At 33.5% G+C, this 16,614-nt stretch overlaps 2 protein-coding genes across 2 annotated transcripts; both read left to right on the top strand.

The window, feature by feature from the left end:
- Positions 1-1,815: 1,815 nt before the first annotated feature.
- On the top strand, positions 1,816-2,742 carry LOC124104547 (olfactory receptor 4K15-like). Its single transcript, XM_046461541.1, has one exon. The coding sequence runs from the start codon at positions 1,816-1,818 to the stop codon at positions 2,740-2,742; it is 927 nt and encodes a 308-aa protein (XP_046317497.1).
- An 11,192-nt stretch (positions 2,743-13,934) lies between these two features.
- On the top strand, positions 13,935-14,906 carry LOC124104591 (olfactory receptor 4K5). The gene has a single exon (XM_046461611.1). It carries the CDS (start codon positions 13,935-13,937, stop codon positions 14,904-14,906), a length of 972 nt encoding a protein of 323 aa, XP_046317567.1.
- The last annotated feature ends 1,708 nt before the right edge of the window (positions 14,907-16,614 follow it).

The raw sequence follows: 16,614 nt of genomic DNA, 5'->3' as shown, positions 1-16,614 counted from the left end.
ACAGTAGCAAGCAATTCTCCCAGAAGTGAGTTTAGCAAATGATTTCTGACCCCAATAATATTTTTTCTTCATTCTAGGTAAATAAAGTTTAGAACAATTGAAAATAATTACTTTGTCTGACTTTGGGTTTCACCAGCTCTCTGGCAAAAAGGACACAATAATCTTATGACCTTAAAACGGAACAGTCAGAAAGGAATTCCACTCAGTTAGTGACCAAAGGAAATTGGTGGAAACAGAGGGACTGAGGATAGACTTTAGCACCTTGGCTATTATATCTGCTGTTGGAAAACAATTTTCTGTCCCACAAAGAGGTCCTGGCATTTCTTCCAGAAAGGGTGCAACGTGCAATGAGTTAGCTCTGTCTACCCTCCCCAGGACCAAAGTGAGTGCACATACCCACACAGGTGAGCTCCTTCTGTGTGGAAAAAAAATATTTACAGTGATCTTTACATATTTGAAAAACTATTTTTTTCTCAAATTTCAATTCCATTTCATAGGGTATGTATATTAATGTAGAGGTATACATATGTAACTTATAGGTTATTAAATATACATTACCTTAGCCCTTTTGCTAGTAGAGGAGTGCAATGAAAAACAAAATTGTAGATCACCTTTAAAAAGGTAAGTTTCCATCTGTTGTTGCATTCAGGCATTCCTTACTATGCATCCTGTTTCTTGTAATTATTTTTAGTCAAATAATTTTCACACTTGATCCAACTTTGTGATTTGTCAAAATAGAGCCATTTTTGTAGAATAGAATCAGAAACATTTTTTAAAAGTTTTATTAAAAGTACACAGGGATAATTTGTAAAATAAAAGCAGTTATTTTTTTAGCTGACATGAAACTGAAAATGCATTTAGATTAACAAATACCATCTATGGTTTATATAGTGTGAAGGAAATAAATACAAGGACTTCTTTAGAACCATAGACCACATTTACACAAATGGACAGGGAATATAGATTGATAATAGAAAATAAAATAGTCTGTTTTGTACTTGATACTAAATGAAAATCACATTAAATTCACACAAATTCAGTCATGGGGTAAAGAAGAGTATGCATTAACAAAGAGCTTGAAGTAAGAATTGTCTGACTAAAAATGGAAAAATGGGATATTGTTATCTCAAATATTAACATTCTTCAATGTAAAACATGATACTAAAAGTACACATAATAGCTATTTTTAGGAAGAGGAAAACACATTTTGATATTTTAGGTACCACCCTAATTTCCTTCCACATGCAAATATTTTCATCATTGATGAAATAAAGGTAAGTATGTAGTATCTAACTTTAACTGAATACTTACTAGGTCAGGCATTCCACTACACATTTCAATTATTATAATTCTTTTAATCTTCACAATAATCCTAGAGGGCATATACCCTTATTTTTGTTAATTTGCACATAGAAAACCTGATGTATGGAGAGTTTAACTTGCACAAGTTCACATTTCTGGGAATTACAATTGATAGAATTGAAAACCTGTCACTATGACTAGAGTTTATCTGTCTCTTTTTATAAAGAAACTCAAAGTCCTAAAGGTAAGGTTGCACACTGGTATTTTTAGAATTTACATCTGTCATGCAACCATGAAAACCAAGGACACCCAGCCATTACGAAAGAAATGATCGCATGCAACATATGTTTTGTTTGCTTATGAGGATCTGAAGTAAATGTTGAATAGAATTTGATGCCAGTCTTGGCTTTTCTCATGTACTATTACAATCCTGTAATATTATTATTTGTAACATTATTATTTCCATTTCATGTTACAGGAAAATTTCTGATCAGATCTCTGAAATTTGAAATCATGGATCAAGGCAATATGTCAGGAGTGACTGAATTTGTACTGAACAGTCTTTCAGGTTCTCGAGAGCTACAACTTTTCTATTTTGCATTTTTTACCATTTTCTATTTATCCATTGTGCTGGGAAACCTCTTCATTTTGCTCACCATCATCTCTGAACCCATGCTGCACACACCAATGTACTTTCTACTCAGCAACCTCTCCTTCCTCGACGTGTGTCTGTCTACCTTTGCTACCCCCAAAATGATTTTCGACTTCCTTATGGAGCACAAGACCATTTCTTTTGAGGGCTGCATGGCCCAGATATTCTTTCTGCATGTCTTTGCTGGTGGTGAAATGATGCTTCTTGTGGCCATGGCATATGACAGATATGTAGCTATATGTCGACCCCTACACTATGCAACCGTTATGAATGTACACAAGTGCATTGTCCTCGTGGTGGGCTCCTGGATCACTGGGGTCCTACACTCAATAAGTCAGTTGGTCTTCACAGTAAACCTTCCATTCTGTGGTCCCAATAAGGTGGATAGTTTTTTCTGTGACCTTCCCCTGGTAATCAAACTTGCTTGCACTGACACTTATATTCTTCAGGTACTGATGCTTTCAGACAGTGGTCTAATGGCCATGATGTCCTTTTTCCTCCTGCTGATCTCATACACAGTCATCCTGGTGACTGTGCGACGTCGTTCCTCAGCAGGCATGGCCAAGGCACGGGCCACTCTGACAGCCCACATCACCGTGGTTACCCTCTTCTTTGGCCCCTGCATCTTCATTTATGCCTGGCCTTTTAGTGACTTGCCCGTGGATAAACTTCTTTCAATATTTTATACTGTTTTCACTCCTCTTTTAAACCCCCTGATCTATACCTTAAGAAACAAAGAGGTGATATCAGCAATGAGAAAACTAAGGAATCGACAGATAAGTTCCTGACTGTCTCCCTTCTTTCCCCCCGTGATAAACAATGGCACATAGTAAAGACCAGGTTGATATACTTTCCTCTGTAAATTCCTATGATGACTGAAATAGCATAGGACATGTTTTCTTCTTCATAAAAGTAAATAGTAAACAAACCATCTAGGATAACCATCTGGGAATCCCTACCTTTGGCTTTTGAAAGAATTTTTATTTGATCAGAATATAACTAATTTTAACAATAAATTTTTTCACTAAAAATATAAAGTGGTCTATAAAATTTGTTTCTTCCAATTAATTTGATAAATATGAACACATAAAAATACCAAAGTAACAGGAGATATGTAAGTAATATATATAATTCATAAAATATATTATATATAAAATATATATAATGGATATATGTAAGTAGTATAAAGAGTATAAATGTAAATCAAATTTTAAAAAATATTTCAAAATAATAATTAAGGGGCTGGGGATGTGGATCAGATTGCCTGGCATGCATGAGGCCCTGGGTTTGACCGTCAACACTGCAAAGATGAAAAATATTGAAAGAAAGAAAAAAAAAGGAAAGGAATAGACAAGGAATTAAGTTGCAGTTATTTTCCCATTTGGTATCACAAATTAGAGATATGTATTAAAAACTGTATAGAATAAGGAAAATAGTATAGCTTTCACCATTTTTAGGAGGCACAATATGTCTTCTGATAACAAATCTTTCCCATCTCTCTCTACTCTGCCTATCTACAAACACACACTGAAATCTCTTGCACTCTAAGCTATTTCTACCTAACTAAAGAGTTACATAGATTGAATTATTTTATATGTTAAAATGGTATTTCCTGCAATCTACATTCTCACTATAACTATCCAAATTTTGCAACAGAAGGTAAATACATTATGACAGACATTATTGTCTGAATTCAGAAATCAAATATCCCACATTTACATTAATCATGCTATAAATAGCAAAACCTAAGCCCCAAATTGATGTTTCTTTATATCACTGTGTTAAGTTGAACTTTAGATTTTCACTCAGCTATCTCAGTTCAATGACTACACAAAAACCGGTAGCTCTCTGCATATAGCTGGATTGTTTTCATCAACAGTTTGAATATGTATTTGTTCTGTATATTTCAGGTCTTGCCCCCTAATTTATACTATCAAATAAGATAAAATTCAGAACACATTTTTAAAATACCTCTAAGACTGATGATTTTGTTTTGACTTTTTTTTAAAAAGCCACATATTTACACTTACATTCAATACTTATTAATCTTTCATTGTCTAGCTCCCTTTTCACCAATTAGGAAAGTAAGAGTCAAGTATACCAGTTAAGTGAATTGGACACTGCTATCAACTGAAAAGTGTCTCCCCCAAAATTAGAAACTAAAACCCAATCTGTCATATAATATTTGGAAGAGGGGCCTTCTGGAAGTGATTAGGCCATGAGGGTTGGGCCCTCATGAAAGGTATTAGTGAGCTGATAACTGAGACCCCAGAGAGGAACTTCCTCTCTTCTGCCACATGAGGTGTCAGAGAAAAGATGACTGTTAATAAACCAGGAAATGAGTTCTCACCAGATACTGCATTTGCTGGTGCCTTGGTCTTGGACTTCCCAGCATCCATGATATAAGCAATAAAATTCTTTCCTCATAAACTACCAAGTCTGAGGCATTTTGTTAGAGTGACATGAATAGACTAATATGCATCTCAAGAAATTATTTTTCTACTAGTTATAGGAAATGAAAAAAAAGAAAATTGGTACATGTAATAATATGGATAAATTTCTAAGAAATAAGCCAAGTGAAAAAAGCCAATCCCAAAGGTTTTATACTGTATGATTATGATTATATAACATCCTTGAATGTTTAGTAGTTACCAAGAGATAAAGAAGGAGTGGTTGGAAGAGAAGTGGGAATGGCTAAAAAATGACAAAGTTAGTATCTTTATGTTGATGGAAACGCCTATATCTTGGATAAACTATTAATGCCAATATCTTGGTGGTGATAGTGTACTACAATTTTAGAAGATATTGCTATCGAATGAAACTAGATAAAATGAACACATGATTTCTCTATACTATTTCATACAACTTCATGTGAATTTATGTTTGTCTCATAATAAAAATTTAATTTAAAAATCAAAAATTCATAACAAACATGAAGTAAAATTTCTAAAATTTAAATGGTAGTTGCTGATAACTCAGTAATTGGGCTAATGGACATCTTCAACACATTTATTAAATAATTACTGATCTTGAAAATAGACCTAAATTATTTACATAAAAGCATTACTGATATCTAAAAGAAGAAACAACAAAGAGAAATTAAAAGACCACGGAAAAATTAAGTGTCTCCACATAAGTAATAAGTTATCAGATGGTGAGAATGGGAAGAAGCAATGCTCAAAAGATAGAAGGCTGATCATTTTCAGCTTTAAATTTCTAAATTCCAGATTAATGAAGCATGAGTAATCTAGAGCTGGATAAGTTAAAATAAATCCTTATCTAGACTCACAATAGTGAAAGGACATAAACTTACACAAAAACGAAAATAGTATAAAAGCAACCAGAAAGTGTAAAAAAATGGTGATAATTACAACACAATGATAGCAGTCAATGAGATTTATCTATAGAAACAATAGAAGTCATAAGATAATGAGACAATCTTGTCATTTAGCATACAGGAAAAGAATCAGTTCCCTGTACTGCTATGCAATCATTCAGCGTGAGAGAAACTTTACTAAATTTTTAAGTAAATGACTGAACATTAACTACTTATAGACCTTCAATTAAAGGATTTACTAAAAAACACGTTTTCTCATCAAGGAAATGGAGTCTGGGAGGAAAAGTCATTAACAGGAAAGGAATGCTGAGCAAGGACTTTGGTAATGTGGATAGGCTTAGATCATAATAATAATATGACAAATAACATGGAACATAAATTATCAAGTGAGTAGGAACAGAAAGAAATTAAGCCAGATGGCCTGCTGTCTGTTCACTACTTTTAATGTGGGACACTCAGGTTTTTGCAGGTGGGTGACTTGGTCTAATCTTATAAATATGCTGCTAACTATACCAGTTGGTAAAGACCCTAAGGGATATGCTAGGAAGATAATCCATATGTCTGGAATATAGAAATGCTCTTATAAGGATGCCTCTGTTGAATTATTTATTATGGGAAGCAAATTAAGAAATGATAGCTTTATGAGGCAACAACTCCTTAATCATAGTATAAGAAAATAGAAACATTTCATAGAATTGATACACTTCTGCTAAGTAGTTAGTTCTTCAAACCTTAAATTTGGAGAGCACATTTATTATGTTGGATCATGGAGGGCCTGTCAGATGTGGTTGGAAAGAACAAAGGATCCATTTTTGATGTTCCAGATCTCTCCCTGATTTGCTTATGACTCTTGATTGCTCATGTCTCTGAAGGTATTAAGATATGATTAGCATAATAAAGGTAAGATCTCAGATTCATTAAAGTCAGACTTGACAACACAGTCTTTTGCATGAGCAATAAAGGGAGGGATTGTGGTAAGATCTGTATGGTCTTACATTTTAGGGAGAGGATAAAAATATCCATTAATTTTGACTTACAATGTCAAGTATGCATGTTAAGATTGTGAGGGGAAAGCATGAAGTAGGAATAGAATACATGATTTTCAAGCCAATAGAAAGAATACAATGAATCAAAACTCAATCCTTTTAATGGAAGGCAAGAATGAAGGGGGAAAGGAACATTGTGAAAACAAAAGATTAAAAAAAAATAGTGAAAATAAATCTAAATACAAAATAGAATTAACAAGATATTTATTTTTTCACCAGCTTTTAATTTTGAGGGATAAACTTTTATGATTTTTAACCCCTACTAAGCAATATGGTAATCGAAGAGTGAAAAAAAAAGAACAAGACAAAACAATAAAACACAAAAAATAGCTGGTGGAATCATATAAGGTTTATTAATATCAACCAAAAGGCAATTAATGCAGAAAACATTATTAAACATAATTGAGTGAATCTGTATTGTTAAAAGGGAGGGATTTTAGTAAGAGCTGTATGGTCTTACATTTTGAGGTGGAGGATAAAAAATATCTGATTCAAATGTATGATATGTCAAGGTCATTATACTGTCATGTATAACTAATTAAAACAAATAAAATATTTAAAAAAATATAATTAATTTTGACTTATAATGTCAAAATTTTTCCGGGATTACATCACCTTCCTAAACTTGTATGACACAGGTGCTTCTTGATGTACAAGGGGGTTACATCCCAACGAATTCACCACAATTGAAAACATTGGAAGTCAAGATGTATTCAATGCATCTAACCTGCCCAACATCATAGCTTAGCTGCACATCACACTGTACAGCATCAGTGTACCTTCGTGATCTCATGGCCTGCTGGAAGCTGTGACTGGCTGCCACTGCCCAGCATGGAAACAGAGCACTGTACCACATAGCATTAGATAGAAAAAGATAAAAAAATTAAAGTACATTTTTTACTGAATGTGTATCACTTTCACATTATGGTGAAGTCCAATATCCCAAGTTTAACCATCACAAGTTTTATACAGAGGTCTGTCTGCATAAACCTAATGACTATTTCAACATATGCAAAATGCAGAACTATAAGGTCATCATTATATATATATATATATATATATATATATATCATCATTAGAGATTTCATATATATATATATAATGGTCATCATTAGAGATTTCAATAAATTACAGAAAAAAGAAAAGAGTTTGCTAAACATATAGAAGCAGAATACACTTACTAGAGGATAAGAAGATGGAAGGACAGGGTAAATAATAAGAGGGTAGATAATGTGTACCAAAACACAGTTAGAGGAGAGAGAAGTAGTCCTAATGTAATACAGCACTGTAGGGCAAGTCTAGTCTACAACAATTACTTAGAAGAGAAGAATTTAAAAGTTTTCAACACATAAGTGATAATATTTAAAGAATGGAAATGTTAATTTCCCTGATTTGATGATTATACATTGTATACATGTAAAACATTACAAAAGTGTACTCCATAAATAAGTACAAATATTTTATGTCAATTAAAAAATAAAGTAAAACATTGCTAAGTCTATAGATCAGTTGAAACATAATAACCTGGCTCTAATAAACATATAGGTAAAAGAGATTGCATAATTACTGTACTTACAGTTTATTTTCCATACATTAGCATACTTCTGCCTGAACAAAGTTAACTGGAGTACTGTGATGAGGGAGAAGGGGGATATGTTTGTTGGGTGTTTATTACTAGATTCTACCAATGCTAAAAACAGACGTTTCACAGGAAGAATTTAAATGTGTAATAAATTTCTGAGACAAATTAAAGCTCACTAATAACCAAAAAGAATCTTTAGAATATATTTACTCATGTGCTTTATTTAGTTAGTTTAAAATAGCAAGAATTTGGAACAACACAGATGTCTATTCACCAAAAATGGACAAGTAAGTAATGTATTTAAACAATGGAAAAACCTGCATAGTTAAAATGAATGAATTAAAGGTGTATTCATCACTATTAAAAACTGCTTAAAACAAATTGCTGAGTGGAAAAAATATAAATTGTAGGGATTGGGTTGTGGCTGAATGGTAGAACGCTCGCCTAGCACACGTGAGGCTCTGGATTCGATCCTCAGCACTACATAAAAGCAAATAAATAAAATAAAGGTATTGTGTTCAACTACAACTAAAAAATAAATACTAAAAATATTTTTTAAAAGTAATTTTTAAAGAAATGCAAAGAGAATAATTCCACATATATGTAGTTAAACAAGCTATTTCTTTATAGATATGTCCTATGTGGTAAAATTACAAAAAAGGTCATAGGAATTTTCAATACTAAACTTAAATTATGTATTAATTCTGGGAAACTGTTTGGGGGCATTATATAGTATGCTTCCACTAAATACATTTTTGGGGGGTACTGGAGATTGAAATCAGGGGCATTTGATCACTGAGCCACACCCCTAACCAGATTTTGTATTTTATTTAGAGACAGGTTTTCACTGAGTTACTTAGTACCTCACTTTTGCTGAGGCTGGCTTTGAACTCATGATCTTCCTCCCTCAGTCTTCAGAGCCACTGGGATTATAGGTGTGCACTATGACTCCCAGCTACATTTTATTTTTAATAACAGAAATAGGGCAAAATATTAAGATTTGGCACACTTGACCATTGTATGCAAACAATTTATTTAATAGTTCTATTTATTTTTAACATCTTTGAAATACTAGAAATCATTATATAGAAGGTGAACCAAGGTTTGAGAGTTAAAGAGATTTGCCCAATAATTTAGTTATTGGTCAAATTGAGAACAAGAACCCATTATTTTTAAATTCTAATTAATTTCCCATTCTTCTACATCATCACTTTCTAAGGTAGCAAGAACACAGTATGTCTTTTCATTCTCAAGTCAAAGTATTCATAATTTAGACAAAAGAATGTAATTTTCCACAAATTTCCCCTGAAGTAACATGTTCAAGTATATAGAATTTACATGCTGTCCAAGAACCCCATTGCCTTCCCTTTTTCTTCTATGTTCTGATGATCCTCATTGTGATTGTCAACAATATGGGATGCCATTTACTTTGTTCCAATGGGAATGTCTAGTGGAAGGTATTAATAATTCCCATTGGAAGTTGAATCTTGCCTATTGATTGCTAAATCTCAAAAGCCTCAAATGGTCACTTAGCTAAATCCATGTACTCTTCTAATTTGAAAATGCAAGAGGCACCTATATATAACACTACATGAAAAATGTTAATCTCACATTATAAAAATTGAAGAATTTAGTTTGCATTTCTGATATGCATTATAACAGGTAGGTTATGTCTGATAAGGATATACATCATAAATAGGTGTGTCAATTGCATATGCAGTTTATTTATTATCTTGTACCTTTTGGATTCATAAAAGGAAGAAAAATGTTTTTGATGTAAAAGAAAGTAAGCCACAATGAAGATGCTATGTTTCTGTGTTTTAGCATACTTGGGAGAATCAGCTAAAAATTCTATAAGATGGTGAGGTATTCTTGGGGAAATTATGAAACCCTATGATTGTACTTTGAGAAATCCATTATGACATTTTTGTCCATCATCTAAAAAAATGAAATAAGCATGCAAATCAAGATTATATATCTTTTTGTAGAGTAAGGTTATTAAAAAATAATGACAATGTTAAATACCAAGATCATGGAATAGGTTTACAGTTATAGTATATTTGATTCAATAATTTGTTTTACTTTGTATGTAAAAATGGATTAGACAGTAGTTTCAAAATCAGTATCTCCTCATTTTTAGCACTTTTTAGTAACTTGGTAATCCAAATATTTTTTACTTCTGATACAACAAACAAATGCTTTTCTCAATGCTGCAATTTAAACAGACTACTTTATTTATTTTTTATTTTCTAGTTAACTATTGGCATTGATTTTAACAATTTAAGTATGGTCTTGCATTATCAATGAGATGAAATATTTTTGTTCCATGTAAATATGGAACTTATGTAGGTTAACCAAGGATTCTGTGCATGAGAAAACTAAAAAGTATAAATATTGAGTCAATGACAGAGATAAGGTAAAATCTATTTGAGGTGACACACATTTATGGAGAATTTTCTCCTGCATACCTTTATACAAAATTCTGAGAATGACACAAAGAAACACGAAAATTCAAGGAATTCTTAATGTTGTAGGGAAATGATATGTACAAAAAATTCTCTTTTCTTGGGACAGTATATAAGCAAAGTTGTACAACAATGTTAGGAACAGAAATTTCAACTTTTAAACCTTTGGGAAGGCTCTGGAGGAGATGGCATCTGTGAAGGATGTAAGATCCTTATGACTTAAAAAATAGAAGTAATATATTAGTAAATATTGAATAGTCTGATTGTGGCTAGGGAATAGGGTATGGTATAGGCAAAACCACATTATATATGCTTGGCTGTCACAGGACTTTAGATTTAATATTGTTTGACTTTAAGAAATAATGGGATGTTACAAGTGCGAGATCAAGGAAAGCTTTTTCCTTATAGTTTCATGATTCAGCAAAAATTAAAGGAAAAAAAAGACTTAACTGAGATGGGAAAGCATAATCTGAGATCTGAAATGGCTTTTTGATACTCGCATCCACAAAATTTTCAGAAACATGTTTGAGATACTGGAGTGAGGTGAGGAATGGCGCTGTAATATTAGAGGTTGTCACATGAAGTTGGTGATTGATACCACAGAGGTGACTACAATGCCCACAGAAAAGAGAACAAGGAGAGAGAGAAAAAGAGAGAAAAAAAGTTCCAGGAGATGAATATTTCTTGCACTTAAAAGAAACACAGAAAGCAAAGGAAAAAAATGTGGAAAATCCAGGGGCTAGAACCTCAGTGGGAAACAGCTTGAGTGGAAAGAGGCAGGGACAAAGGCATGTGATTTAAATGTTCCTTGAGGAAAACCTGGAGTTGGTTCACTGGCAGGTAAAACAAACTTAGCTATTATTACCAGGTCTTAGAGGACATTTGATAAAGTAATTTCCCTGACTGAGGCAGGAAAGTCATAGTTGAGTCTGTTAAAGTTCTGAGTAATGGAAAAGAACACAAAGGAAACATGTAGTAGATATTTCTTCAAGAAATTTGTAGGAGAAATTAAGAACAAAATAAGGAGATAGACGAGTTTAAGAGAGGTTTATTTTTTTATATTGTTAACTTTTTTGATATGAGCAGCTTGTCAGTGGATAAAAAGTTTAAGTGACAGACAGAGAGACTAAAAATGCAAGATGAAGACAGCTTAATTTGGTGGTTCTTAACTGGGGGTTATTTTGCACCACATATGGACATTTGGTAATGCCTAAAGACATTTTTTTTTTCAACTTTGGAGAAAGTGTGATTGGTATCTAGTGAGCAATATGGGAGATGCTACTGGATACCTTACAGTCACAGGACAGTTCTCCATCAGAAGAAATACTCAACCCCTAACATGAGATGCCAGTGATGAGAAATCCTGACTTAACTGAAGAATCAATGTCTCATAGTAGGTGGAGAGATTATAATCAAGAGCATATATTGAAGGGCTTCCCAACTGTATTGTAGTGTAAATGGCGCCATGGATTTCATACCATTCTGATCCCAAACAATACAATGCAGTGTTGTAGTGTGGACACAAGAACAGGGGTTCAAATTCTAGTTCAATGACTTCCAGATATGTAACTTCATGAAAGTTATTACCATCTCTGTAGCTATGACTTATTACTAAGTATATTTAGTGTATAGCGTTATGGAAAGATTCAATTAATGTAGGCAAAGTGCTTAGAAGAATGACTGACATTGTGCTGCTGTGTAGAAAATGTAAGACAATGTTTTCATTATCTGACTTCAAATGCCCACCAATCTTTTAAAACCTTTACTAAGTGTTTGGAGATGACTAAACTTGTTTTTCTCCTCTGTAGTTTGGAAGTAATAATGCCTTCACAACAGATCTATTCTAAAGATCATTTGATAAAACAAACATAAACATTGAACATAGTAGATGTTGCCTGGTGAAGTCTCAACAAATCCAAAATTTCTTTTCTTTTTGCCAATTTAAAAATTATGATTTGTAATTCACTAGAAATCTGCCTCATTCTTTTAGTTTATATAAATTACATTCATATAGTAAATATTTTATTAGATAAAGTTGATCATTTTATATAATGATCATTTTATACATTCCTGTACTTTAGAAGTGGGGGAACAAAATGAGTTCCATATGGAAAAAAATGGCAAAATAATTAGCATTCTATTTCAAAATCCATCCCCTCAATTACTGCTTTTGTATAATATTATAAACACAGGTTCATTTTCACTAATATATTCATGCATATAGAGATTATTTAATTTTTTGCTCAGTTCTGGAGGTCACAATTATGTGTATTTAAAATTTGGGCTAGTGAAATCCTTCCCTCAATATTTTACATTAAAAGTACATTAAATAGTTCTTTACTTGAAATCCTACAATTGCATCTATGTCATAAGGGGCCAGAGCAGGATTCTAGAGACACAGCGGCAATTTTGGCTTCTTATATAAAATAAACAGTCAGTGGAAGATACCTGTGCTCTTACACAAGGCTAGAATTGCATCACAATTAGGTTCCTTACGATGACAGTTGTCAAGAATGTATTTCAGAGCTAGCACAATTTACTAAAATAGAGCTTGTTGAAAGTTGTTCTAGCACCTGAACTAGATTTATATAGTAGGGGTGTATCTTTACAGGGGACTAAAACAAGAGATACAAATCTGAACTAGTCATTAGTATTATTCTGACATCAAACATAAATATATTTAGGAATATAGTAGGTTTATAATCTAATTGTTTTACCTCTCAAAGCTAAAAATTAACCGTAAAAACAATACTATTCCTTTGATCATTATAAGAATGTCCTAAGATGTTCATGAAGAAAACTTAAGCATGGGGAACACAAGTGAACTTTATTTTTATAGGCAAAGAAAATGGAGTATTTAGAAAATCAAGTTAAAGTGAGTTTTAACTAATTAAAGTAAGCCATGATATGAACTAATGGAATTATTTGAATGATTAATTGACAAACTGTTGGAACTAAAAACCTGGATAATATGTCTACAACAGCATCTCTTTAGTAGGAATTGTCTAAATTGGATATATTCCTGCAACAGAAGTAAGATTAATTTTTGTTGTTATGGGATATTTAACATATTAAAAAGATCCATTAAAATATGTGTATCTCTTGGAGAGTTAAAAAGAATCTTGCACTTAAAGACTTATTAAAATGAGTCTTGGAAAATGATCATAAGGCCAACAGATCTGAATTGTCTTTGCCATTCTCCCAGGCTTATGGAGATGGGTTTTAAGTTACTGCTCTAGTCATGTTATCACAGATCAGCTCATGAATTAGCTCCTTTACTACTATGTAACACATAGAGACCATTCAGAAACTCTAGGGTTTCTGCCAAGACTGAACAAATTACTAAGCATTATTTAGACATTCTCATAAGTTCCTTTCTACTCTCCATATATATTATCATGATCTTTTCAAAATGTTTGTATTTAGCAAATACATATTATATATGAGGTCTCGGACTTCTTCACAATAAATGTTCTTAGTTCATAGTTCTAACCCCTCTTTCTTTCCCCTCCTTTAGGGTCGTTTCAGAGCAGGTCTGCCACCTGGACCCATGGACAAGGCCAATTCTTCAGGAGTCTTTGAATTTGTATTGCTGGGACTTTCTAGTTCTCAAGAACTCCAGCTTTTCTTTTTTGCTTTCTTTTCTGTGTTGTATGTAGTCATTGTGTTAGGAAACCTCCTCATTATCATCACAGTGACTTCTGATACCAGCTTGCACTCCCCCATGTACTTTCTCCTGGGAAACCTTTCCTTCGTTGACATCTGTCAGGCTTCTTTTGCTACACCTAAGATGATTGCAGATTTTCTGAGTGAACACAAGACCATCTCCTTCAATGGATGCATAGCCCAAATTTTCTTCATTCACCTTTTTACTGGAGGGGAGATGGTACTGCTGGTCTCCATGGCTTATGACAGATATGTGGCCATATGTAAACCTCTACACTACCTGGTCATCATGAGCTGGAGGACATGCACGGTCTTAGTGGTAATCTCCTGGACTGTGGGCTTGGTGCACACATTAAGTCAGTTATCATTTACAGTGAACCTGCCTTTTTGTGGGCCCAATGTGGTGGACAGCTTTTTTTGTGACCTTCCCCGTGTAACCAAGCTTGCCTGCCTGGACTCTTACATCATTGAAATTCTCATTGTGGTCAATAGTGGAATTCTTTCCCTAAGCACTTTTTCTGTCCTAGTCAGCTCTTATGTCATCATTCTTGTCACTGTCTGGTTCAAGTCCTCAGCTGCAATGGCCAAGGCATTTTCCACTCTAGCAGCCCATATCACAGTTGTAATATTATTCTTTGGGCCTTGCATCTTCATCTATGTGTGGCCCTTTACCACCTACCCTGTGGATAAAGTTCTTGCCATATTTTATACTATTTTTACTCCCATCCTAAACCCAGTTATATACACATTAAGAAATAGAGATATGAAGGCTGCCATGAAGAAAATTGTGGCTCATTACCTGAGGTCCAAAAAAGTTTCTGAAATTCCACTAGTAGTGAGGAATTCCCTTTATTAAGGCAAAACTCCCTCAACTTCTTCAAATAAATAATCTGCCAACAGATATTTTTATTGTATTCATATGGCATATCTCTGTAAAGAAACTCAAAGAAAGGAGACACAGAGACAAGGTACAGGGGCAGGAAAGGTGGCAGAGTGGCTCCTTGTCCAAGTGGCCACGTTTATTTATAACAATAAGTTACATTAGATCATTAGTACCATAACCACATTGTTGTTTAGAGTATCCATAAGGTTGCTTATTCTGCAGTTACATTTCACAGTTACAATATGCAATGTTAGGAGCTTTGTACAGTTCTCAAGAAGGTCTATTGTCTGAAAATACTGTTAGGCGGGCAGTTCCAGAAGCACTGGAGCTTGGTAAAACATTGTAGTTATCTAGCAAACAAGTTCTATTCCCAGGAGCTATGTGCCTAAGATTAAGGTTGAAGCCGTTAAGACTCTAGCATGGAGGACATTACCATAGCAACTGCTCATCCTATGCCTTTGCACAGAAACTTTCCCAGGTACCAAGCATGCCACAGCCATGAAGTCATCAGGGACCCCAATCTCAAACACAGAACCCCTATATATCTCAACAGTGGGGAAAATAATAAGGAAGATGATACAGAGAGTATTCGGTAGATGTTAACAAGTCTTTTCCCAGTATCACCTGAGCAAAAGTTGTGTATCTAAACATATGAAAACAAAACTACTCTGTATATTATTACGGGTTGTAGAAATAAAGTAAGGATATTATATGAATAGCATGTATGTATTGACTGCTTCTGTTACAAGTAGATATGAATAAAGTGTGGAAAGGGGATGGGAACCCAATTCTTTGGTGGACATAAATTTAGACATGTATTTATTTATTTTTTCTGAAAAGTTTACTAACTTATGTGCCTAAAAAAATCTACATACATGAAGACTATTTAATAATATGGACTGAATTTTCCCAAGTTGAGTGGATAGCCAATCTACTGATTTATGATATGTACATGGACTTAAGTGGAGATTCCTAGGTTATGAAATCCTTCCCCCAACATCAATTACACTTGTATGGTTTTCCAGTAGCTAACAATGCTTTAAAATATAATGTTGCTTAATTATGAGTTTCCATTTCAGACATTACAAGAAGTGGGAATTCTCTGATCAATTTTAGGGTAATTCCAATTTCCTTTGAATCCCTAACTTGTAGAAGAGAGGAGACGCTAGATAGATGAACCATTTCAACATCAACTTTTTCCATGTGTGATATGAACAGATTTACAACTTTACATGTGGACTAAATAGGGAGTATTTAATGAAAAAGAACCAGAGTTAAACATACATCTTGTTGGTGATCCACAAGTCCTGGACCACAGGACTAGCAAGAGATTTGTTAATGCTGATTAGAGATCTCTTTAACTTTACTTGCCCAAATACTTCAATTCCTAAGAAAAAAATAGACTAATGTAGATACTAATCTTTCCTTTATACAAGGAATGAAAACATCAGCTTTGTTTTTTTGATTTCTTATCCTTTCAATTCAGTTAGTTTTTTCTGAATCCATCTCTAACAAAACTGTCATAAAATAAAATATTGAGGAAACCTTAATGATCTCCTCCTCTTCTCCCACACCACTTACTTTTGCTCTCTCAGTAGCATTCTAGTTCTCCTAAGATTTGATACTTTCTTTTTCTTTAGGGTAAGGGTGGTATAAGGGTAATTAATACCTTAGTATAAAT

The sequence above is a fragment of the Marmota monax genome, unplaced genomic scaffold, assembly GCF_021218885.2.
Source record: "Marmota monax isolate L192 unplaced genomic scaffold, Marmota_monax_Labrador192_F-V1.1 WCK01_AAM20220418_F8-fsc00001, whole genome shotgun sequence".
NCBI classification, from domain to species: Eukaryota; Metazoa; Chordata; class Mammalia; order Rodentia; family Sciuridae; genus Marmota; species Marmota monax.
The sequence above is the reverse complement of the archived record's forward strand: the minus strand, read 5'-3'. Positions and strand labels throughout refer to the sequence as shown.